Source organism: Cavia porcellus, unplaced genomic scaffold, assembly GCF_034190915.1.
Source record: "Cavia porcellus strain 051 isolate PalLab524CR breed Dunkin Hartley unplaced genomic scaffold, mCavPor4.1 scaffold_10, whole genome shotgun sequence".
Lineage (NCBI taxonomy): Eukaryota > Metazoa > Chordata > Mammalia > Rodentia > Caviidae > Cavia > Cavia porcellus.
In genome coordinates this window covers 60076948-60104045 of record NW_026947493.1, presented here as the reverse complement: position 1 = coordinate 60104045, position 27098 = coordinate 60076948, and the positions used below count along the sequence as shown (strand labels likewise).

Genomic DNA, 27098 nt, shown 5'->3' with positions numbered 1-27098 from the left:
TTTGAAAGTTTTTCTCATTTTTTATTATGATTGAGTCAAATTTAAATTATAACACAAAATGTTTAACACATAAATCTAACGTGTTGTGGGAAACAAAACAGATGTATTTACAGCACTAATATTTTTAAAGGGAAGAATATGGCAATGCTAAAACACACTTCAACCTTTTGCCTGTATGAGATACATAAATTAGCAGACAAAATCATTGCTGGATAGACCTTTTCAGTCTACATGGTACAATCTATACCATAGAATTGATGGAACATTGCAGCAGATGCCACAAGTTGTAATGTGGTAAATCTCATAGAGAGTAGTATTCAAAATCCCATTCCACACCCTCTGAATCCAGCAAGTTACAGTCTCTTAGACTATAGAATCCTTTTCCTTACTAGGATACTTTACAAAGCATCTTTCTAAACTAAAGAAAGGTCTTCCCATTCAATACTGTGTTTTAAAATCATTAAAAACTTCTAGTTATACAAATTAGGTTTAATAAGCATTCCATTAAGAAAAAAATTACACGACATAACACATTTTACTTGTAAGGTTAATTTATAGTGCATTTGATCTCAAGCAGAGAGATAAATACCAAAGATAGAAAACACTCGTTAAATACTCAATTCATTAAACATTTGCTGCATGTTAATCTTAGTCAACGTGTCAGATCCAATCTTCAGAAGCTGGTAAGTATTGTACATGTGTACTGATACTTAGTAATTATATTAGAATGTTACGGAATAATTTTGATTATTAAATCTACATTCAAAGGAAGAAAGAATCAAAATCACAAAAGCCCAAGTAAACTTTCCTTGGAAGATGACAGATGTCTGGCATATGTTCAGGTCTTAAAAGGTTAGTGTAATATTCTGTGTCACCCCATAACAGAAAGGACAAAAGGAACACTGCCCAGTCCTCCTCCAAAAGCAAACAAAAAAATCCCAACAAATAACAGGTTAAAATTTATATCAAGTGCCACCTTGAGTACTTACAACACTGAGGGACATGTATAAAAAGGGAGATGTGCTTTGCCATACAAATGAGTTGAAGAACTTAGGGATCAATGTATATTTATATGACACTCACTATATATATGTTTTTCGCTCATTGACAGAAAAATGACCCACACAGCATTGCTCCTTGCTCTGTTATCAAAACACAGGAGAAAAGTAGGCAACCTTTCTTGTTATCATGTTCATGCATAGCTCTTCATACTTGTACTGTCTAAACCTATTAGTTTCAAAACACATTAATAGCACCAATTGGAAAACATTGCATCTTGTCAATTACCAGCCACTTCATTATCAACACTACTGAATGAATATGATATCAGGCACAATTTATTATGTGCATTACGTGCAAATAGTTATTTATATCCTGAGGAAACAGGTTGTCTTTGATCTGGTGAATAGACACAATGAGTAGCTATATCCCATGCCAACCCGGATTCTCACATTATGCACTTTACAAGCCTGTCTGGTGGCACAGACCTATAATTCCAGCACCCTGGGAGTCAGACACAGAAACACTCCACGTTCAAGCTCAGCCTGACCAATTTAGAGACAGTGAAACCAGCTCAAATAAAAACTTAGAAAGGGCTGAAGATGTAGCTCAGTGCAAAGGTCCTGGGTTCAAGACTCAATACCATAAAAAGAAATCACAAAATGAAAGTCAGCAACATAATAACAGCAAAAATTCACTTTAAAAGGAAATACCTACTTTTGATGAATAGTATCAAAATACTAAGAATCGCCTGTTTAGAAAAATCACAATCCTATATTCTGGAAATGAATTTTAAAAATTTCATTGAATATCAGTGAAAATATAACACATTCAGCCTACAGGAAGGTAGAATTTTTAGAACATTCTGAGATCTGTGAGGCCAGCTTTATTTTCACAAAGACTGAAGCAGATGTTTTTCATGTATTTTAATACACAAAAGACAACACTTGGTACTTGACTATTCATAAGTGCAAATCTGGAACAGATGAGCTAAATTAGTTTAATTAATGAGATCTAGTTTTCTTCATGGCACAGAAGCTGACAGTAAAATGGTACCATACATTAAAATTTCAGAGAAGTACTGTTACTAGGGAGTTTGTGTTTGCCATGTTGCTATCTTTCCAGTCATGTCAGGGTGGTCCCCTGTGACAACTGTTAATGAAATGAGGCTCTCACTTTGCGGCCCTTCAGAGGTTGAGGTGGGCGATGATTGCTCAATAGAAAAGCTGCTTCTTCTCCTTCTGATGTACACAGAAGGCTGCGGAATTTGGCCAGCTGTTGAAAGAAGAGCAGAATTAAATCAGCACAGAAAGACACACCAATGCTAATGAATCCCATAGAAAAATTAAGAAATATAGATCCTCTTTTAATACGAGTTATCAATATTGTCATGAAAATTGTCTAAGTTATACCTTTTACATCATAAAGAATTCTTCTGCTAATTCACATCACTGTACACTTGCTATTCCAAAATTAAATATATAAGCATTCTTTGTTCACAAAGCAAAGTCATAAGAGGAAGCAACATTGGGGCTGGGGATTTAGTCAGCGGCATAAGCGCCTGCCTTGCAAGCAGGCAGTTGTGGGTTCGATCTCTGGTACCCATAAAAAGGAAAAAGACAAAAAAAATAAATAAATAAAATAAAAAGAGGAAGCAACATTTAGAATGTGGCTTAAAGAACACACATCTAGAAATTAGAGAATTGCTTCACATGCGTACACACAGCACATACATACACACATACTGGACATGTTTTATTACAAAAATGACTGCAATTACACATGCTGTTTTAAACTGGATTTTTCCACTTATCATCATAGACATTGTTTCATGTCAATAAGCATAAACTTACACGACTTTTTGATTGCTGAAAAACTGTATTACAAATATGTTGTTCTATTTGACATTTATTTTAGCTTTTTGTTTTATTTCGATAAGGACAAATTAGTAAATTATTATGGGTGACAGTCTCCATCTTCTAAACTTTTTTGGTGACCTAATCTCAAAGTCAAGCAAATTTAGACTAAGACACATCAATTAGATTTCCATCATTATCATTTATCTGAGGCTCAAAATATTTCTTGTACAGTATTAATCAGAATAGAAAACAACAGGGGCTGAGTGATGACACATCTCTAACCCCAGCCTTTGGGAGGCTGGGATTCCAGACAAAAAGAGAGAGATGCTGAGGAGGGGAGAGGAGGAAGTCATAGCTTTATTTTACACACACACACACACACATACACACTTCAACTGCTCTAGATCATGGCACAGTATTATTAGCCTCAGCAGTATAGAACTGAATCTTACTTCAGATCACTTTCTGACCAGTTTGCTTATTTTGCTAAGTCTCTAAATCGGTCCTGGTCTGTTCATCCAGACTTCTTCCCTTGAAGACTTTCCCAATAGGCTCGATACTACCAACACTTACAGATCTGCTTCCTGCAACTCCCAAGTCCTCCCTGACTGTCCCTATCAGTCATATCTCCTCACATAAGCACAGGCTTGTTCAGGCAGAAAACTGTACACCTCTGTCACTCAGGCTGTTACAGCACCTACAGGCTCCTGGCAGGAGCATCCCAAGTTCAGTCTTGAGGCTGAGGTGGGTGGGACCAGTTTTGCTGGTTTCCTTGGCTCTGACACTGAAATTCTAATTCAATTGTGAAGCAACCCAGTAAGATGAAACATTTTTACAAAGGTTCTGAAATAATTTTATGCTCTTCTTGAGCTCTACCATATTAAATAGCATTGCACTGTCTGCTAACATTGAGTCATAACAAAAATAAGCTCTTTGACAGAATATGGTGCTCTAGGCACCATGCTACATATTTTTATTACATTCTAATTATGTCATTTAATCCTCAGAATTACTCTACCATTCATGCACTATTATCCCATTTGACACATGAGAATCTTGAGAGACAGCTAAGAAGTTTCACTGAGTTAAGTTGTCTGGCAAATAAGCCATGAACTAACTGCAAGAGGCAAGTTTCATTTCTATTTTCATATTTCTCCATTTCTCCTTAATTTCTTTTAATTGTAGAATACTGAAACAAGCATAAATAAAAATCAGCATAATAAACCACCACGAATGCATCACCCGGTTTCACCTTCAGTGGATTCCCATCCATTTTCTTATCCATTCTCACTGCCTCTTTTCCTGCCAAGTCCAGGTTACTTGGAAATGAATTCTGAGCATTAGGCATTTTAGCACAAACGTTTCAAAACGTATCTTTAAATACACAACATTTTTAACATTCTAGGCACCCCAAATAAATTTGTCAACATGGTTTTTGAATCTTAGACCACCAGACTCCAACTAGATCTACCTGTCACATTCACGTGCGAAGCCCGCTCTGGGCCAGATCTGTGCCCGTGTTTATTACAGTATGGTTCACAAGAAACAGGAAATCAGCCTTGGTGCCCATCAACAGAAGAATGGATAAAGCAAATATCAAAATAGAGCATTACTCAGCCATATAAAAGAACAAAAATTATGTTATCTGCAAGAAAATGGATAGCACTGAAGATCATGTTAAATCACTCAAAACGTCAGATACTCTATTTTTTTCTAATATGTATAATGAAAACTGTCATAAAAGCAGAATGAAGACTATTATACATAAGGGACTAAATGAAACAGGGCATAAGGGAGGCTGATGGGGGTATGACATGGTCAAAATACATTACATGCATTTATGAAAATGCCACAGTGAAATCCAGGATTTTGCAATATTCACATACACTCATAAACATAAAAAAGAAGAAAATTCTTGCAACTCATTGGAAAAATGACCCAATTTAAAAATGAGCAAATGACTTGAATACTTTATAAATAGAAATACACAAGGAATTTTTTTATAAGGAGAATAGAATTAAAGCCAAAAACTATGCATGTTGAATTTCAGCAGTTGAGTAAGTCAGTTTAGGTAACTTAGGATAACCCAAAGAGAACTGCCAGGAAAAGTCAGGCTTCCAAAGAAAATGGCAGACCTATTATTAAAACCATTATAAAACACTATGTGCTCACTGGTGTGGCAGTTAGATCAAGAGTTTAGTACTCACTGAGTGAGAAACTCACTGAGAGAAAAACAATGAATCTGGCTCAAGAAAAAGAAAATTTAAAAATCTAATATTCTCTTTAGGTCAAAGAGTCACTTGGCAAGAAACAGCAACAGAAAATCCTAGAGAAAAAAACAAAACCCTGGCACCATCCTATAAGAATTTATTCTTCATATCCAGTGGAATTTAGTGATAAAACTGGAAAATAAATAAAAATATTTCTCAATAGATGGCCTTAAACATGGGCTGTCAAAATTGAGATTAAATTATTTTTTGCAAAGTAACTCTTTAAATCCATGACATAAGATTTTCATTTCAATTTATGTAAGAGTTAACTTTACTAATTCTCATGTTTTTAAAATAAGGTTTTTATTTTAGAACAATTTTAGACTTGCAGAATTACTGCAGATATCACACATACTTCCCACATATCTCTCCTTTAGTTTCCTCTGTTATTCACATTTTACATTAGTATATTATATTTTCCATAATTAATGAACCAATATTAACATGTTACCACTGTCTGAACTCCTTTTATTCAGATTTTTTGTTGTTGTTTTTAACAAATATCTTTGTCTATTCCACAGTCTCAGTGCAGGAAACATTTTACTTACTAATCACATCTCCTTTGGCATTTCTCGATTATGACAGTTTCTTAGACTTATCTGGCTTTTGATGAACAATGACAGCTTTGAAGAGTCCTGATTAGAATGCTTTTTAATTGGGCTTTGATATTTTTCTCACAGTTAGTGAGATTGGCTTTTTAAACACTCTTTTGCTTTGCTTCATTTTTAACTCTTAAAATCATCATATTTTATTATAATCATTTTACCAAATTATTATTACCAAATAACTTTATTATTACCAAATAACTTTCTCAATGTGGTCAAACAATAAAATGTTTAAAAGAGTTCCTGCTCCAATAGATTTAAGTTAATAGTTTTAAAGTGAATTATTAATCCCACTAGAGCCCTAAAATGAAGTTTTGTTTTCTGTACTTCCGTGCATAAAAACTGCATTAGTGATATCCATTTAAAGAGCCTCAAATAAGACCCAGCAATAAATCCACAGACAGGTGATTGTAATTCCTAAACTTGCAGGGGGTTATCATTAATAAGGCTTACTTTCTTCTTTTTTAAAACTTAAATGATGCATTTTGACATAGTGTCTTCCAAATCACTGGACGATTAGATGAAAAATACAACAAAATAAATGATTTTCCAACTGGCTTTACGGAGTAAATATATCCTTGAAATAGCAAGGAAAATACTATCCTCTTATTACTAAGCAGTTTGATATAATTACTATTTATTAGTAAGCTGTTTAAATTTATAAAGGAGCATAAAAGTATACAGGTTAGCTTGTGAAGAAAGAGAGATAAACTCCATTGATAAGCCACAAAGCAAGCCATTTTCTTGTGATAAAACATGGAAAAAAAATCACAGGAAGTTTCATGTCAGTCTATCCAGATTTTCATAAAATGTTTTAAAAAGTGCACATCAATTTGAAATTTATCCATAATCCTAAAGAAAGGGTCAATGAAGAGAAACACCACATAAAGTTAACGTGTACACCCCAAGGAAATGTTGCCTGGAATGATCTTGGTAAAGGTGGACTGGTCTTGGTACGGTTGGGTTAGGATGATGGCACAAACAGCCAAGAAGGGGGGCCTGGAGCAGGAAGGAGCACTTTATTAGTTGCAAAAATTGTTAATTTATCTTACTGTTGAAATACTAAAGTATCTAATGCAAGAACAACAAAACCACAAATGAAATGCACTGAATCACAGCAAATAGAACACAGAGGTTAGTCACACCACTCAGAGTTCCAAGTACAGTTTCTGGGTGCTAAACATACCCTAAGTCTGGCAGACTATTTGGCCTACCGTCTGGCTCAATAAGCAATCAACAGAAAAAACGAAAGGCTGGGGATGCAGCTCATTGACCAAGGGCTTGACTGGCAAGTATAAGACCCTGGGTTTGGTCCCTACCACTGCAAACTGTTAACTAAAAAAATAATGATAATAATAACTTGAGTAAATAATTGAGTAAAAAATATGTTGAGTAACTTCACAAGAAGGGTACGGAGGAACCACGCCATAGCCTCTTACAAAATGCTTAAAAGCCCCTTAGGCTGTCCTACAACTTCTGCCAACCAAAGCCAAAAAACAGCTTGAAAGCAACATGACATCCACTGTCTTAATTTTTTTTTTATACAGGGAATCGAACTCAGGACTTCTTGCTTGTCAGGCAGGCACTGTGCCACTGAGCTATGTCTCCAGCCCCTATCTTGAATTTTTAAGGGCACACTACAATAGCTTCTAAAACTTAGCAGGCACACATATTTCTACACCTGTCACTGTTCTCAAAATTCAGTTCAAAATCTGTGGGAGAAGCAGTCTACGGACAGAGATCAGAAAGGAGAATGTCACCTTCTATGAATGACCTCTCTTCTGATTTTCCTGTTCATATCCCAGTCTGCTTATAGTTCAAACCAAACAAATGAAAACAAATGCAAATAATTCGAGCATTCAAAATGCTGTTTCACTCCCTTGGTTGTCTTTATGTCTTATGTCTAAGATATGAGAAAAAAATAATCTAATCAAGCAGAGATAATGGGTCAATAATCATAGAATGTTAAATAAGAAAGCACAGAAAATAATCTAATCTAACTACCTGGCTGATTGATGAAGGGAAAGTACACGCTTCATAACACCCCAGAAATCGCACAAGATTTTAAAAATGATTTGAGAGCTGAATGTGGTAACTAGGCCTGTAATCTCAGCCTGAACTACACAGCAAGACCCTGTCTCAAAACTACAAAAAATTTGAGAGTTGGGAGGGAAGCTCAGTGGTACAGCTCTTGTCTAATATGTGTGACGCCCTAGGTTTGATCCTCAAACCACACACACACACACACACACACACACACACACACACACACAGAGAGAGAGAGAGAGAGACAGAGAGAGAGAGACAGAGAGAGAGACAGAGAGAGAGAGAGAGACAGAGATTCTGTTCAGCTTTCCCTGCGTGAATCAAAATCAACCTGGACGATGAGGCATACCTGTTGAGAGCTGATATTTATAGGGTGTTTTAAAACAATCCACGTGACACTCTCAAGAAGAGGTGGAACTGTTAGAGAACCAGGATATGTCCAGTATTCCCAGGATGGGGGAAGAAGAGATAATGGGTCAAAATTTGTGAATCGAGTTTGTTTCCCCTGAGAAAACAAAGAAAATTCCCCCAAAATTATAATGGGATAGCATTACACAGAAAGAAAAATTACATCTAATGAAACTGTTTAATATCTTCTACCTTCATCTTAAAAATACAAAAATATCATATCACATGGATTTATTTAAGATGCACAAGGTTTGTTTTTAATATAGATGTTATTTAAAATGTGTTACAATTCATGGCTTATTCTCCAAAACTGAAATACTAGAAACTAATTTTGCATAAACAGATTTATTAGTGACTATCTTAGATAATGCAAAATCCTTCATAATTTTAACAGATAAAAGGTAATAAGTTACTTCTACATTTTTGGCCAAGTAGGTTACAAAGTTGCTTCAAAATAGGCAGCATGTGCTATATTTAAGGTTTAAGTCTTTATAGGAAGAGAAGAAAATTCAGGAAATGAAAAGAAAGACGTTGGTCATTAGCAAATAATAATTTATTTTACCTTTTCTTTAATGGAATCCAAGATGTCAGTAATCTTTTGCAGCTGGAGATTGTGTTCACCAGTCTAAAGACATGACATTTTAAAAGAAATAGTTATGATAGCAAATCAAGTCTATAAAATTAATAAAATTCTCCATTTCAATCATTGTTTTTAAATTATTAAAAAACCCAAACCAAGAAAACAGACAGATTGTTCAAGAACAAAGGTTCTCTTCAAACACAATAAATTACAGGATTCCTGTACTGAACCTTCAGTTCAGCTCCAAAACTGATAGTAGCTTAAAATTTTTTTCAGCTTTATGAATGTTCAAGACATGAGTTGACTAGAGAGAAACCTTTCTTAAGAAACTAACAAAATACCTCCAATATTAAGCAAGAGGTGACACTCAAATCCTGGATTCAAACTGATTCTGGTGGTATGGAAACTTGGTGCTATCAAGACCTTACATGAAAACATTTCTTACTTTCAGCCTAAAATGATTTGAAGTCTCAAATCAGAGGAATATACTTTCATGAGTATAAAAATATGAATTTTTATATATCTTTTCCTTATTGGGGTGTTCTGAACTACCTAAAGCTTTTATATTTTTCAGGATTAAAGTATACTCTCTGGCCCCATCTGGACCCTGCTGCCACCATGCAGACTTGGTGGCCAAAAGATAAGGATCTTTCACTGTTGGTGACACTCCCTGCCTCTGCCCCATGCCTTACCTCCAAGCCCCAGTTCCATGAATTACATCACACACAGAGAATGTGGCTGGGCAAAACTGCACACTCTACAAGATGTGGTAGCAGTGGGAGTTGAGAGGCCCAGCCTAACCTCAGGTGTGATGACAACACTTGTCTGTTCACATGTGAATATTAGACAAAGGGAAATAAAACAAAAACTTTTTTTATTTGGTCACTGTATTTGAACCAACACCCCATTCTGGTCAAACAAGTGCTTCAAGACCCATGAGCTTGAACTTTTCCCTGGACTCTGTGTCTAAATATTGAAATCAGGGATCAGAATGAGCCGAGAATAAACATTTTCTTCTCAGGCTCTCAGCTGTGATTTCTGTGCTATCTTCTAATCATTGTGAATGCTGTCACTGCTAGTCACATAAAAATTATCAATGGATAATTAAAAGAATCATAAGACAATGCTCCTAAAATAGTAATTTGTAGCATTCAGTTTAAGATAGAAACACTAAATCTAGAATTTGTTTACTGTTAAAACCAGTTGAATGTATCTGCCATGACTGAATCTCTTTATTCAACCTGGCTTATCATTTAAAAGGAGAGCAATTCTCACCTGTAAAAATATCCCCAGGACAGCCAGTCCATCCCGCTCGTGAGCTGCCTCAACAAAGCTGGGGTATTTGTCTGAATTCCAGTGCACAACATGGAGCTGAAACGGAGGTACATAACGTAATTCAAATTGTTTGTAAACATTCTGAAAAACATACATGCAAATAAAACATTCAGGAAGATGTTCTGATGCTATACACTCATATATATAATGTATTCCTCATGAAATTCCTGGAAATAATTCTGTTTAGTTTTATGTAAAAACTAAAGATCAAGCAGTAAAAGATTGGTCCCATAGCCAGTTAGTGAAGCACTAATTTAAAGACTATTTAGAATGCACTGGGCATTCTTCTCAGTTTCTCTAGCCCTAGCGCTCTCCACTGATGGGACTGCAGTGGAACAGCCTTAGACCAGATCCCAGATGCTAGCAGAGTCCACTGAGGAAACACAAGCTCCACAGGTGGGTGGTGAAGTCAAGCTCCTACAGAGTAGGCTTCCAGGCACAATCTTGCTGCCAAGGACAGTGTGATTGCTCCTGAAAATGTTCAACAAACTGTTTATCACTGCAGCTTAACACTTCTCATGGCTTGAAAATGCAGATTCTCCTTATGAAAAACTATAGTAAGAAATATATTATTAATAGATTATTTTAATGGCGAATGGTAACTGTACACACACAGGCACAATGTCATTGATGTTTTCATGCAGGTAGACAATGTACAACAATGAAACCAAGCTGACATATCCACCACCATAAGTAAGTCACTTACTTATTTTTTATTCATTTTCTGCCTTCTGTAAATGTGTTGAGATTGTTTGTTTGCTAAGAGTAAGTCGCAGTGGTGGAAGGGGCCCAGGAACCAGTCATGTCTGAGAGGGTGATGAGAGGCAGCTGCTGCTACTGGTGGGCAAAGAGTGAGAAAGAGCCGGAGTCCAGGGGACCTGGAACTCTAACAGACGTTTCACAACTCTGCTTGCATGCAAGTGGCCTCACGCAAGACCCAAAAGAGGCTTAAAAGTTCTACCATGTAAGCAATGCAGTATCACAAGCATACAGAGACCACAGAGAAACAATAAAGCAGAAAACCACTTTTGGAGATTCTTCAGTCTTAGTTAAGAGAACAAACCTGAGAGAGAAGCCAAAGGGCAATGTGACACACCTAAAAGGTTTGGCTCTGGTGGTAAATGCTGAAGGCCACCCATGCTGTCCAAGGACCCAATATCAGATACTGCCTTCAGATAAGAACGCCTGATAAGTTGTTTTGGTACTTCAGGAAGGAAACACTTACATGGGCCTTCATGCCCAACTGCCCTTTTACCTGACTGGTAGAGAGAAAATTTAGTATATAATAAATACTTTTATCCCCCTTTTTCAAATATAACTTTATATCTTACAGTTAATAAATATAAAAGGATTCCAGATAGATAAAAATTATCATAAGCAGCTGACAATTAAACAATAAAATATTGCACAATAAAGTTGCTGCAAGATAGCTGGGGAAGGAAATCAGCCTGAAAATCCTGGATGAAGAAATAGATCCATGTCTCTTGTGAGATGGTGACAGTCCACTGTCAGGGAAGGGCTGATCAGGGCACGAAAGTTGTTCCAAATGGTTCTATGCCAACAAATCGGCTCACTTAGTAAGTGACACCAAAGGGTCACAATAACAACTGATTAGAAAACTCACACGTTAAGTGAGAGAGATCTCCATCTCCTATATATCACCACCCTTCTACTGACTGAAAAGCAGCAAACCTTTGAAATACGGTGGCAAAACTTGAAAAAAAAATAGTAAAATCTTAATAAACCATAGTGGCAATAACAACAACAACAATAAAAGTCTTTCGCTCTCCCTTGCTTAGCTGGCAGTAATACCTTGGCAGAAGAACATGGCATTTTGTATTTTTATTAAAACTCAAACAAATAGCACATTCATATTCCCTGGCAACAATGACAGCAGCAGTGATTTGAGCTGAGCAAAGAGGGTATTGTAGCAAAAATGAACATAAACATTGGTCATATAGTGGTGAGCATAGCTGCCTTCTAAAAATGGACATTAAGATTCTATGGGAAGATAACTTCTAAATGAGAGTATTATTCAACATTATTGTTTATAACTGCATGTCAGTGACATGTGAAATACACTGTCAAATACGATGCCGAAGTTTTACCTTGACTAAAGAAATAACAGTATCACTGTTAACTGCATTAGTTAATGTCATTTTTACATGTCATTGTGTCAGCTTTCCTCTTGGCCTGAGATAAACAACGTATAAAGGGAACAGGCTTATTTGACTCACAAATTTTTAGTTTCCAATCCTTGGTTGCTTGGTCCTTTTGCTTTTGGGCCTGTGGTGAAGGAATACATCATGGAGGGAGCATGTGATGAGCAAAGCTGCCCAGAAAATCACCAGGAAACAAAAAAGGAAGAGGATGAGGCCAGTGTCCCTCTGTCCTCTTCAAGCACACACCCCAACGGCCACAGGACTTCCCACAAGGCCCTGCCCCTCAGTGGTTCCGCCAGCTCCCCACAGCACCACAGAGGACCAAGTACTTAATACATGCATCTTTCATTGACCTCCAAGACCCAAACCAAAGCAATTATGGGTAAATTGTAATCACGTAAAGTTCTAAACACAGAGTGGACTACTAGCCTAGGTTATGTAGATGCCTAATTCTTAGGATAACAGTTTTTATGCTTTAGACCATTTGATCACTCTCTTTGTAATGTCACAAGTCAATAGGCCCCAAAGTAAATTTTTATCTGATATAACCTTAAATTATTTTTTTCTTCCTTTCATTTCTCCTCCTCACAGTCCTCTTCCTCAGCCTCCTCCTTTTCCCCTTTATTTTTGGTCTGTTTGTTTTATAAGAAGACATAACTTGAGGATAGTCACAAACTTAAGTAATACTGGGTGCCTGAAAAAACTAATGCCTTGGGATCATTTTTTAGACCTACAACCCAAGGGATTCTTTGCTAGAAACAAAAGCACCTGACTCCCAAACACAACACTTGCAGCCTTGACCTCTACTTTAAACCCAGCTATGTATCCAATGGCTCACTTTAACATACAATGCCTAGAATACCAAATTGGCATCATGAACTTAACAAAACAGAGAGGTATGTCTTCTCTGCAACCTGATCCTCCCTGGATTCTCGCCTCTCAGTAAATGAAACAATTATCCCCCAGGTTGCCCAAGCCAAGTCCTTAGGAAAGAATGTTTTAGACTCTGCTCTTTGCTTCTTCTATACAGACATCCTTTTCTCCTGACCTCTCACAAATATAATCATCTGCCCAGTTCTCATCATCTCCACCACCTCACAGCCCAAATTACCACACTGCATATAACTGTTCCCATAACCCTCCAGGTTTCTCCTTGCTTCAATATTTGCCACACAACAGCTAGATATATTTTTATAAAATATAAAGCAAAACATGTTACTGTCCACTTTGAAAAGTTCCATTGTCTTCTCCTAACTGCATGAATGAATAAACTCCAAACTCCTCACCGTGCCCAACACTGGCGTGATGTAACCTCTACCTGCCTCCCTGGGACCTACCCCCTAACTTCGTCTTTCTCATTAATTACAATCCTACAGGCCAGTGCTGTTCTCTTTTTGAACATGCCAACCTTGTTCTTGTCTTAGAGCACCTGCCCTTGCTGCTCTCATTTTCTGAAAGCTCTCTCTGGATTTCTTCATATTGCTTCCTTGTCTTTCAGTCTCAAGTCACGTATTTTTTCCAAGAGGCTTTCCAAGTCCTCAGCCACTCTAGCAGGACATGTGGTATTATTTCTAACAAAGAATTTACCACATATCACATATTTGTTTATGTGTTTTGTTTATTGTCTGCCTCTGCCATCCAGCAGCCCTGAGGTCTAATCCAGATTTCCTTTTTCTATATCCACAGTTCCTACCTCCAACCCAAAATATGCTCTACCTCCCTCTCACCTTCAATCAATCAACAAATCGCACTAGAGCTACCACTGCCAGACCTCTAGCCTTTCACCTGCACTATCATGTGTTAGCTGTAATTTATCCTAAAGCCTTCCCCTTAGCCACTCCTGCTTCAATCCTAGACACAGCCAGAATTTGAATGACATATATGTGAAGTTCAAAAATGATCAATTTCCAACTCAGCCAGTCAGTGGCTTCCCACTGCACTTAGAATAAAATTAGTAGCCCTTACAATGGCTGAACTCACTGAGCTCACGTTCACCCCACCGCTCCAGCTCTCTTATCTCTGCCTTCACTCTCCATATTCTGGCCACATAAGCCATTATGTTCTTCAAATATTCACTACTCCTCCACCCCCAGTTCTCAAAATGGCAGTCTGTAGGACCACTGCTGTTTCTCCCCTTTGCCTGGCTCACTCCTGTCCATGCTTTAGGTCTCAAGTTGAAAGCCTTCATCCATGGGGAAGCATTCTCTGACCCAGGTCTGGGTTGGGCTCCATGGCTAAGAAGTTTGTGGCATCCTGCCTTCCTTCCCCTACTGTCTGCAGGATAAGCACAAACAAGCTGTGTAAAGATGAGGGACATGGCTGGATCTCCATGAATTCTTGGAGTGAATGAGGGAATGAATATATAAGCCACTAAAATAAGAAACCACCTTAAAGACATATATTAGTAGTATGAAATTCCAGCCAAAATTTTATACGCAAAACTTTACCTGCAAAGGTGATCCCTGATCTGTAGTTCAGGACTTTTAGCATCTCAGAAATTTTAGGATGTGAAGCCCTTTTCAGAAAACTACTTGTCAGCTGAGTGTGGTGGCACAGGCCTGTAAACCTAGCACTCAGGAGGTTGAAGCAAGAGGATTGTTGCAAGTTCTAGATGACTTTGGGCTACAAAGTGAGTTCAAGGCCAGCCTGAACTGCATCATGAGATCCTCCTCAAAAAGCAAAAAAGGAAAAAAGAAAACTACTTGTCAACTGGCAGATAATCTAACAGTCCGCTTTTAAGTTTATGAAGGTAGTAAATAAAACCATAAAGCCACGGTATAAATTTCCCTGTGTTGTGAAAGAATATTGGAAACCAGTGATCCAAAGCAGTCAGCTCTTACTCTCCATGGAGCTTCTGAGATTTAAAACATTTAAATTTAGAATGCAAAACTTTAGAAAGAAAACCTGGAAACTACCCAACAGATGACATAACTGAAGCACCATACACATTCAGGAGTTTCACTTCCTGCCTTCTTGGCATCTTTTGTCTACCACCATAGAACAACTGTGCATACCCATTTCAGCCTCTGCCTCAAGCCAGGGTAGGTCCTATACTCTAAGGTACACTTGGCCTCAGACAAAAGGGATTTAATTGGCAAAATGGAAATTTTAGAAAGACAGCTTCAAAGGGCAAGTATACATGTTAATGGATAAAGGAACCAGGAAAAAGCTCTGTTTGCTGAATTCCACTGCATGAGAAAATAAAATCCATGCTCACCTGGGAACACTGCTCTGTCTTGCCTAAATGCCTCACAAGCTAAATTCACTTTGCTTCAACAGTTTTGGTTGAGTCATGCAGTAATTGACTTTAATTTCACGGTAGGTTGACTATTAGCAATATTTAACCATATTAAAATTTGAGGCATACTATGCTTTATCCTTTCACCAGAGGATTAAAAAAAGTAGAGTATTACTAATGAATATAATTATCCTTCCAAACAAAAGAGTGAGTTGCCAGTCAAAATGAAACATGTCAATGTGTGCTTTGTTTCATGTTATGCTTTACCAGAGATATGAATAATTAACAGAGATTTCATTTCACATCTTTAAATATAAAGGTACTGAAGGGTTTAGGAAAGTTTAAGACTTTGTATTTTTTTCTAGTAGAAGTTTGCCATTTGTTACCATTTATTTCATATGGGTCTTAAAGATTTATGGACACTGTCTGGATCAAATACGTATACAGTTCGATCTAAGACAAGTATTTATTTCTCTCTCTTCTCACTGGCCTTTCAGCAGATGAAACAGGTAAAATCAGAATTTCTAATTTGATGCCAGACAGTCCTAGGTTTATTGCTTCCTACCCAAATAGATTACTTAATTGTTTCAAGTCTCCAGTTTACTCATTTCGATAATGGGAATACATAACCGGCAACATTTGGGGTTGGTTTAAGGCTCAGCAGGGCCATATTTGAAGCTCTCATATCAATAACTATGATAATGAATACAACTCTCCCAGATATGGAAATAATTACTTGGCTCAGAATCAACCTGAGGTCAAGACAACTCTTCTATGTCCCTTAAATCCCACCACTTAAGAAAACCCTGAGTCACCAAGTAGCATTTGGTGGCTTACCTCTGCAGCGTACCTCACTCCATCGACCATGTGCTCAGAACCGTGGTCATCAGCCGACCCCCAGTGAAGGTGAAACTGTCGTAACCGGTAGCTTCCAGTGAGAGGACCTCCACGCAGAACTAAACACCAGCACATGTTCAGTGGTTAACAAGAAAAAATTATACATCCTGTCATTCCCCATAACATCCCCTTTTATTACTCAATTCATTCATGTCCTGCGAGGCAGGTTTACAAATATGTTACTTAATTTTCTGGCAGGAATATAATTTTAAGTATAGGAGAAGTAGATATGAAATACTTCTAGGGTTTAGAGGGTCTGTAATGCAGATTTTTATGAAAACTTACAAGTAGAAGAGACTAAGAATTCTGAAGGATAAAAAAAAATTTTCTGTTTAAGTGAGGGTGGTAACACAGCCTTTCTGAATAAGGACAAGCCATGTTGAGAGGCCTGAGTGGACCTTGGTAGAGCAGGCCACTGCTTTGTGCCTAGGGCACAGGTATCAGCAATTAGAAGACCAGGGCTTAGTCAGGTGTGGTGGTGCATACATAATTCCAGCATTCTGAGAGGCTGGGGTAGGAGGATTACAAGTTCAACCTCAGCCTGGAAAATTCAGAGATATAGTGAGATCTTATCTTAATGGGGATACAGCTAAGTCCAAAGGCCCTAGGTTCAATCCCCAGCACCACCAAAAAAAAGAAAAAGAAAGGAAGGAAGGAAGGAAGGAAGGAAGGAAGGAAGGAAGGAAGGAAGGAAAAAGAAAGAAAGAAAGAAAGAAAGAAAGAAAGAAAGAAAGAAAGAAAGAAAGAAAGAGAGAGAGAAAGAAAGAAAGAGAGAAAGAAAGAAAGAAAGAAAGAGAAAGAAAGAAAGAAAGAAAAAGAAAGAAAGAAAGAAAGAAAGAAAGAAAGAAAGAAAGAAAGAAAGAAAGACAGGAGCTCATATTCTCTATTAATAACTTGGAAAAAATCTACTTTCTAAACTTCAGCTTTCATGTCTAAAAATTGGAGCTAGTAGTGGTTCTGTCTAGCATTGTCATGAAAATGAAGAAAAATTAAACCACATATATATACAGTCTCAAAATTTGTCAAGAATGAGACACCTTATGTAAGAAGAATTTGGATACAGATTTCCTTTATACATAAAAGGGGCTATTTTCAAAGCACTCTGAAAAGTAAAGAGAAAAACTCACTCAGATCAGATCCAAGGACTTACTCTTAAGTTACTCTGCTAAAAACAGAATAATTTCACTATATCTTTTCCCATAGGGCAATGTTCACGAGGGTAGAGTTGGCTTTCCCACTATTGCCACCAATTAACACAGTATATATTACAGAAGATGAACAAATGAATGAAATACTTGTTTTTAAACAGTTGCAAGATGATTGTCAGATAAGTTAATTTAAAAGGCATGCCCATAATCTGTATATATTGTATCATCTGTATTGATTGAGAATGGAATGAAATTCCAAAGGAAATCAACAGTTCATTATTTTTTTCCTTGCTATTACATAATAAAATCTGAGTGGAATGATAAAGTTGTCCTCCTTGGATGAAGAGACAGATTAAAAAGCTTGAGAAATCAATGCAAAATTGACTTTGGGAGAAAGAAAAAAAATACAAAAAACACACACTATTAGGGAGATATCCAAGAATAATGGTTGATCTCTGGAAAGCCTGCTCGGAGCCCAGAGTTTTAAGTCAGATTAGCACATGTGTTCTGCATAGTTAAGCAACAGATGGCTTACATGTTACATACATAGACTTCACATTTAAGGGTTTCAAATAAAATGACCCTTTTGAGATTATAATCATGATCAATTGTAAAGTTGCTCATTCACTGGGAGTGGTGCTCCTCCAAAGAAACACATGGTGGGGAAAAGTGAATTAGTATATCAAAGTGTAACACTGACTTTGAGACGGCCTATAACAGAACAACTAAACTACCATACAAAGTAAACTATGACAAGAAAAATTATTTTTAATGAAAATGATTTCATGTTTTCAAATATCAAATTAACCTACTTTCAACCTAGTTAATAAGTACTACTGTTTCCATTTTATGCTTACACATAAATGATATTTCTCCAAAGTCACACTTGGAATATACGATCCATTTACTCTCTCATTTACAATGTCTTTTTTTTTGTCTTTTTCCTTTTTATCAGTACCGGGGATCGAACTCAACTGCCTGCTTGCAAGGCAGGTGCTTATGCCGCTGAGCTAAATCCCCAGCTACAATGTCTTTAAAAAGTCTTATTAAAAAATGACAACTTTTGTGTAAGAGTTCTACAGAGCTTAAGAAAGTAACAGTTAAATGTCATAAAAATCCAGACACAGCTATTATTGACAGGGAGACTTTAGCTCAGTGGAAAGACAAGTGAACCCTGCCCGGCAGTTATAAAACAAGGAAAGTTATATGACAGGACAAGGCTAAGATCCCTTGGGGACCACAGCAGGGGTGACACAATCAATCAGGCCATGTTCCCACAGATATGACATCCTGAACCCAGAAACACCAGTAGCTGGGGCACAAACTGCCTTGTCTTTCTACATCGCATTATGATTTCCCTGATCAGACTATTTCCTATACAGTGTTCAGTAAAGGGTGTCCTGTATCTTCCTAAAGAATTTCATATCCATCTACTCCCTTTCATAGGACTATCAGAGTTCTGAAGGTGGTTACCTTTTGATTAACCATCCAATGTGTACCTACCAAGACATGCAAACACTAGAAGGAATAGGAGAAAGATTCACTGTGGTGTGCTGACAGGCAGATCCCGAATTACTTCTTATCAAGAACAGGGAGACAGAGAACCAGCACTCCGGAGATCTAGCCATGGTAGACAGCTTATTCTTCTGCCCTCTTGGTAAGCACCCCCTGGCATGGGCCAGGCAGAGAACCAATGACTCCTGTGAGCTTACCAGCACATGGGCTGAAAATCAAACACCCTTCCTCTTCCTGCTCCCCACCAGCTACTGGGGATACATGTCTCAGCATCTCTTGGGAGGATGACCATATCCAGTATAGCAAATATGGGGGATTTCCTTCTATCTTCTGTTTGAAGGCAAAGGCTGTTTTCACTGTTTTGTTTTGTTATGTTTCTTTTGCTCTATTCAATACTCTCAGTTGGTTTTATAATGTTCTGATTTTGGTTTGATTTTGCTATACCTAATTGACTGGACAACTATTGTGAAGTTAAGGAGATATACCATAGTACCTATTACTAGCATTCCAGTATCCTACTGTGAAATCCTGTACCAATTTCACTGCATTGTCTCGATTGGCTTTGTTCTGTCTTGTGCTGTTGCATTTTTACTACTTTCAAAATAAAATTAAAAAAGAAAGAACAGGAGGATAGACTTTGAAATGATGGGAAGGACTTCTGGGAATGGGGGAAGATGGGACGAAGGATAGGGGAAGGTAAAGTAAAAGAGTTCAAGGTGTGATATACAAATGTACTAATACCCCAGAGCAAACACACAGTATTTGTTACGTATCACAGACAAAATATATACTAATGAAAATTTTTTTTAAAAAAAGAATGGCTTCTTTACAAAATAGAAACTGTTCTATTCAAATTAGTTTGCTGCAAGATGTATCTTTGTGCTTTTCATAGTTTACCAACAAAAAAAATTGGCATCAATTTAACAATGGTGGTTTATTTCTTTTTGATTGATTTACTCCCTAAAATCATCATGAGTCTTTTTTGCTTCATCCTGAGAAAAATAATGATCATCATGACATATATTTATACAGCTTCTGTATGTACTCTATGCATATTTTCAATTAATCATGGTAATCTCATTATCTAGATAGGAATGAAATCTTCATGTAAACAAAAAGGCACATACTAATGATCACAAACTAAATGTCAAGTCTGGAAACACAAGTAAAATTATTTCACTGATCAGCCCAACACAGAGTGAAAATGAGAAGGAGGAACCAAAGAGGACGAGAGAGAAAGAGAAAGATAGGCAGAGTATCTGGATCATCACAGATCAAATTAGACTGAATTTTTTCCACTATAAATGCCTACATTTATAAAGAAACAATTTAAAGTTTTAGACAAAGGAAAATCTAATCATTTCTTACTCTAAAATGAGAAATGTGTAGCGTCAGGTTTTTAATGTTTGAGATATTATACACAGGATGAAGTGGTAATTGCAAGTAGTATAAACTTTGTACTTAGAAGTTTTGGACTGCTTTTTCAAAGTACCTATGACATCAACTACCTCTAAATACATGGAGGAAATACAATTGATTTCATTTTCTCATAATGCTCTAATAAAGTGTATCACTCATGAATTTGACAAACATGACAAAAGAATTTGTCTAGGTTTATAATTTTTGCTAACAACAGTTTTATATATGGAATATTTTGAGCTTAATGAGTATACAACAACTTTCTTCCAGTGAAGAATTTTTAAAAATTTAACTACATATTTTCATACATGGAGCAAATATCTAATATTTTTATCTAATATTAGATAAAAGCAAAATAATTTGTCAGAGCCTTAAAAAAGTTTCCAAACTATGACTCAGTGCAATCTCTTCTTATCTTATTCTGAAACATGCTACCCTGGGCAGTATCTAATCCTGAGTATGCTTAAATAAAGTACGCTTAAATGTTTTTTTTAAGAAAATTTGTTGTCTTCTTCAAATTAGTTAAGAAATTAACAAGTGGGCCATTGTGACTTGTCACAGTAGCCCACTCTGTGTCCTTGATTTTGGCTTTTATACTTTCCTTTCTTTGTTTAGCCCAAGTTTACTCTACAGAGCCAGTTGCCTTCACCCCTCACTTTTGGCACCATTAAAACATTAAAGTTTTATTTGATGAGTTCATTATCTATTTGCATTATTTATTCACACTGTCCCATGAAAACATCAAACAGAGTTTTTATTACAAATCAAATTAATAAAGATAGATGTTTCAAATGTTTTTAAAGAAATTAAGCATGCACTGTTCCTTCTTCTTAAATGTCTGTTGTTAGGAGAATGTTGTGTAAGTTACAGTATAAGAGTAGCTGATGGGGGGGCTGGGGATTTAGCTCAGTGGCATAAGCGCCTGCCTTGCAAGCAAGCAGTCGTGAGTTCGATTCCTGGTACTGATAAAAAGGAAACGCGCACACACACACACACAAAAAAAAAAAAAAAAAAAAAAAAAAACCTGGAAGAGTAGCTGATACAATTTATCTTTATTTAAAAAGATATATTTTTTTTTCCTGGAAGATGTCCACTTACATATTTTCAAATAGGAAAAATACTTTCAGAATAATAAAGTATTAGTTCAAATTTATTTTTAAAAATAAAACTTGAGACAACATGATATACATGTGAGTACCCATGGCTAAACATTTAAATATTATGGAGGAATATGGCATTGGAGACAGTATAGGAGAAGACAATTTTTTTCATATATTTCTGTGGTTTTTTTACTGTAAGTATATATTACCTTTGCACTTAAAATAAACGATTACATTTTACAAAAAACAAATATTTTTCTGCTGAACCACACAGTAGCGAGCATCAAGGTTTGCAAATAAATATTAAAATAATTATGACTAAAAAATTTCCAAAACCAAATTAAGAATTACTATTAAACTTCAATATTTTCATAGAGGTAAATGCTAAGTGAAGTCATAGTAAGCTAAAATCAATTTTAAAATCTATTCAGCACACCCTTTTATAACTACTTCCTTATACTAAAGTAACCTATTTTAAGTTCCAAGTATATAACTGGACATCCCAATTTACATAAAGAAAACAAGTATTTCAACTCAGCAAATTTCAACTCTAGCCTCAATAAATTATGAAAGATTGAAGAATAAAGTTTTATCAACCAAATTCTTCAGGCCCCCTCCAAATTAAAAAAGAACAAAAGAAAGATATGCCAACCTGATTTGTCCTCTGTGTCATCAAAGTCAACACTGAAGGAATGGCCACTATTGCTGATGATTTTAGCTGAGCTCGGGTCATACTTGATACTAAGTGGTCGGAGTGAAGAGTCGTATTTCACTTCTTTGGTTTTAATCTCAATGGGAGATTGCTGATCACCATCAGCAACAGGGAAAAATTTATTCCAATGAACAGGACCTTGAAAGCGTAAGACCAAGAGAAAAAGACCAAGTTATTTCATCCAACAAAAACTTAGTAAGTGCACTGCATGGTGTCTCAGATTGAAGAAAAAAAGCAAAGATTAACAAAATAAAATACTTATTCTCAAGACCTTCATATCTACTTTTTTTTTAAACAAGCCTAGTTTTTTTTTTTTTTCTTTTATGGGTATAGTAATTAACTGTTTTGTCTTAAATCATTTGCACACAAATCCAAACTAATCCATGAAGACAAAAGTGCACACAAATTGACATAAAGTGCTTTCCAGAGGTACTCATTTACCAAACTAAAAACAACAGCACAATTCATCATGGAAAACAAAGGCATTCAGTCTCAGATCCAGAAATGTGCTCTGGTGGCCCTAGAGGTCAAGCTGACAGGGTTAGGAGAGTCAAAGGGGCTAAGAAAGCTAAGTATCAGAGAAAGAAAGGGCGTCAGGCTGAAGATGTTGTACTCTATATTTCTTTCTTCTTTATTCTACTGCAATTTTCTGGTGTCCCTCAGGCCTCTACTCCATTACTGGTGATGTGCAGCTGGCATTGCTAAGAATATATATATAATCTGTCATATAGAATAATCCTGACAAAATGGGTTACATATCTTGCCATGTCAAGATATGTAGCAATGTTAGTTACCTGCAATGGAATTGGTTGCAATACTGTCTTAGTTACTTTTTACTCGTCGCTGAGACAAAATACCTGATTGCCCAAGTTGAGAAAGGAAAGGTTTATTTCTTACAGTTTTTGGAGGTTTCAGTCCACACTCAGTTGGCTCCAAGACAGGTGGGCATGGCTGGACCGCCGTTCATGGCAGCCACTGACTTCAAGCTGGAACCAGCAAAGAGCAAGACACACCTTCTTCCTGCCATTACATCACATCCTGGCTCCACCCCTAAGTGGGTGTAGCACTAACATCATCAATCCAAGCACTATACAATAAACTATCACAAATAAACAATGCAAACTCTTGAGTCCTGGGGGACACAGACATAAACCATGACAAATATATTGCTCTCTTTCTGCATTTCACAAGGTCCTTCAGGGATTACTTTACCAGTGTGACATTTGGATTCCAATGCAAGGGACAACTAGCATCTTATCCTCTGTTCAGGGCAAAACTGCATGAAATTCACAAACCAGCGTTCCTTAGGCAAACTGAAATAAGACAATACACTATCGTTCCCTCCCCATCCTCTTCATTTCTTTGAGAGATTATATTCAAGTTCTGCCTCTCAAAATCAACAACAAGGTACCTTCATGGAAACTCCAAATCTTTCTAAAGATGTGAGACTCCTAAATTCTCTCTGCTATGCCTACAATTTACAGGGCTATCACCAGTGAGTAGTGCATAAGGCGGCTGACTAAGCTTTTCCCTACTTGGAAAACCACTTTTTCTAAGTCAAGTATTAATTAAAACAGCAGAGCCGGATAACCGTCAAACATTTGCTACTAACGAAAACAAGTATATCACCTCTAAAATGCTGCGTTTTAACTCTTCACTCTTGAAAAGGAAACAGCGTGCATTGTTTCACATATGCTGAGTAACAAAAAGTCACAGCATGAACACATAACCATGCGTTCAATTTTAACAGCCGTGCACTTGTGAACCTGACATTCTGGATTTCAAAGAAACTGGAGTATTCAAAAGTCCCTGGAAAATATTGCAGAAAAAACACTGTTTCCTTATTTTTGCTTTCATTTACCTTTTGGAGTACTCTTTCTGCACACAACCTGGAGCTGTCTATTTCATAGTCACCAAGCATGAGTTAGCCTAATCAGAATCAGATTTCAAACATGCAAAGCATGTGTAACATGTTGATGACTTTTTTGCAATCACCAAAGAGCTTTTTTTCTAATGCTTTTTCTACCAAACACCTTCTTTCCTAATGCCTTGGAAAGGAGTTTTTCTAGTCCTTCACAAAGTAAAATAAAACAAAATTACTTTGCATCAAATCCTCAATATTATCTATTAGCCATTATAAGAGTTTCATTTCCCTACCTCTTAGAGGTTCCCCTCTTTTGGAAATTTCCCAAAACAAGCTTAAAATCCATTTACCTAGTTCTTAAGAAGAGGTGATTCCCTGTGTTTTTCAGAAACTTTTGAACATCCACAGTGATGAATATATATATATATTATATATATATATATATATATATATATATATATATATATATAATAGTCACATTGCTTAATCCAAATCAATACAAACATCAAAGGTTAGTGGAAGAATTCCAAGCTGTGTGTGAAGATGCTAGCCTTCCAGGGCTTCACCTCTTAAAGCTCCTTCTGATCAGTGCTGAGAGAGCCTGTCTAAGCTTCCTTTAATCTGCTCAGGTACCGGTTTGCATAATGTCTAAAGAGACAAAAAGCAACAAAGCTTGCCTCATCAGGATGCAACACATTTCCAATAAGATATTGCCAACATTAATCCACTTAGAGGTGTGATCCTGAGAAAACTACTGAATCTAAAAGGAAGGAATGGCCTACCTGAAAGGAAGCTAAAATAATACCTAGCAGAAATAAAAAATCATTTCTTGCTGATGCCTTTTTTGAGATGTTTTCAAAATTTCTGAAGGTGACCTTCATTGCAGCCAATACTTTCTAACCTATTAAAGTGCAATCAATACCCACTGATTTTAATAATCTTTTTCTTAAATACAGTGAGGATACTATTACTAATACTTAGATAGAATAAGAAAAATTAGTCCAAGCCAGGTTCAGTAGCACATACTGTAAATACAGTGCTGGGGAGGTTGAGGCAGGATGATCACAAGTTCAATGTCAGTTTAAGAATCTTAGTGAGACCATGTCTTAAAAAAAAAAAAAAAAGAGGCTAGGGAAGTAGGTCAGAGGTTAAAGCAACCCTGGGTCTGATCCACAGTACCATAAAAACAAACAAACAAATGATTCCAACAGAGAAAAAAATGAAAGTTGTTAAGTTTGTAAATTAGAAATTATCAAAATGTAAGATTAAAATCACAACTTGTTGAAACAAAATTCATCAAAATTGTATCTTTCATTATTAAAATTCTAAATTTCATCTGCTACCACTTCTAAACTAAGTTCATATTAACAATCCCCAACTATGATTGGAAGTGGAACTTTTCTCCCAGATCTCAGAAGGCTGAGGCAGGAAGACCTCAAACTCTAGGCCAGCCTGGCATGTTCTAAATCCAACAAAAAGGAAATTTTGTTTCTTTGTGAAAACAGTTTTTATTCAATTTTAGTATACAGTACTGTTCGAAAGTGTGCATACTAATCGAAGTTTTATTACCATTATTCACAGCCCTTATTTTGGGAATTACACACCGTAAGCTTTTCTTGGTGTCAGTATTTTGAATAATAAATGGAAACGTACAAACAAGAAAAAAAAAATGTACTACTGATCATTAGGATACATAAATATTATACCATTACTATTGTCTTATTGTGACTCCTATCAGTAAATACATTTTTATCCTTGTATTATAATTTCAATAATCATTTGCTAGCCTGCAATCATCTGCAAGGATGAATATGAGAGGAGGAGGAGGAGGAGGAGGAGAGTGGATAAGTCCAACATAAAACTTCATTTCCCAGAAAGAATCTAAGGCCTTGTGCCATTGAGAAATTTTCAGTACTCTTTTGGTTGCCAAGCAGCCAACTCTTTTAGTGCCCATCCGCAACTCATTAGGACTCGTCAAAGGCCTTTTCAATGATTTTCCATGACTTGTTCCTCCTAAGTGAGGGTTACAGGCTGAAAGTGAACCTGTCTTCATTGCACTAAAGTGTGTCATCAGGCTTCTCATCTGCACGCCTTCCGCTGAAGTGGCTGGGAGCAGGGAAAGCTCTCGGCTTTTGAAGGAAGGTGAATGAATCACGGGAAGATCTGGGGGCCGGGGGGCTTCTGACCCAGCACAGGCACAACAAAACCCTGCCCCACAGCCCACACCCGGCAAAGACGCTTTCCCAGCCCAGCCGGGACCCAGCGTCCCCCACTCCACCCGCTTCCTGCGTGGGGTTCCAGGGAGCGCTGCTCAAAGAGGAACCGAAAAGTTTCTCCAAGCTCGAGCTGCGCGTGATCGGCGGGCGCGGGGAGTCGGGTCAGGTCCCACCTCACCCAGGGTCCCCCCAAGATCTCCTTGGAAGCAGAAAAGGCACTCACCGTTGTGCTCGCCGTATCCCCAGCTGAGCCGCGACATGGTCCCGAGGGAGGGCAGGCTGCACGGAATGTGTCCGGGCACACGAGGGAGGAAGCGTCGCGGGCGGGGGCCAGCTCGGGGCGGGGACCGCGGGGCGCCGCGGGCGCGGGGCGAACCTCGAACCCCAGGGCCGGGCGTTCCCAGCCGCGGCCTCCAGGGGGCAGTGGCGAGCGGGGCGGGCGCCCGCGAGTGCTGGAGAGGGGCAGTCGCGAGTCTGGGGCTGCGTCCCGGGCGGCAGTAGCTGGAGTTCTGGTTTGGAGCTCAGGAGTAGGAGACACACAGAGAAGGTTTCCTGAGGGGAGCTCCCGCTTGCTGGGAAGTAGGCGCCCTGGACGGGAAGCTGCCCGGAAGCTGTCCGGGAATGAGGAGCGCGGGCTTCAGCGGGGCGTCCCCGGGGCCGGGCAAGGCCAGCGATGGGGGCCGCAGTGACTGCAGATGCGCACGAAGCAGGGGGGGGCGCGGTAA

At 37.6% G+C, this 27098-nt stretch overlaps 1 protein-coding gene across 1 annotated transcript; it reads right to left on the bottom strand.

The window, feature by feature from the left end:
• On the bottom strand, window positions 1-27063 carry Ca13 (carbonic anhydrase 13). The gene is made up of 7 exons (XM_003480009.5): window positions 26597-27063; window positions 22234-22431; window positions 16340-16458; window positions 10043-10138; window positions 8750-8812; window positions 8129-8284; window positions 1-2274 (listed from the first exon to the last, which is right to left on the bottom strand). Exons 1-7 carry the CDS (start codon window positions 26631-26633, stop codon window positions 2155-2157), a joined length of 789 nt encoding a protein of 262 aa, XP_003480057.1. The 5' UTR covers window positions 26634-27063; the 3' UTR covers window positions 1-2154.
• Window positions 27064-27098: the final 35 nt, after the last annotated feature.

What these genes read in the sequence shown, in the direction of transcription:
- Ca13 (XM_003480009.5), bottom strand. Translation starts at nt 26,633, where the DNA reads ATGTCGCGGCTCAGCTGGGGATACGGCGAGCACAACG. An exon ending in GGGATACGGCGAGCACAACG is followed by an intron (nt 22,432 to 26,596) that starts GTGAGTGCCTTT and finishes TACGCTTTCAAG; the next exon opens with GTCCTGTTCATTGGAATAAA. An exon ending in TCCTGGGGATATTTTTACAG is followed by an intron (nt 8,813 to 10,042) that starts GTGAGAATTGCT and finishes TCATGTCTTTAG; the next exon opens with ACTGGTGAACACAATCTCCA.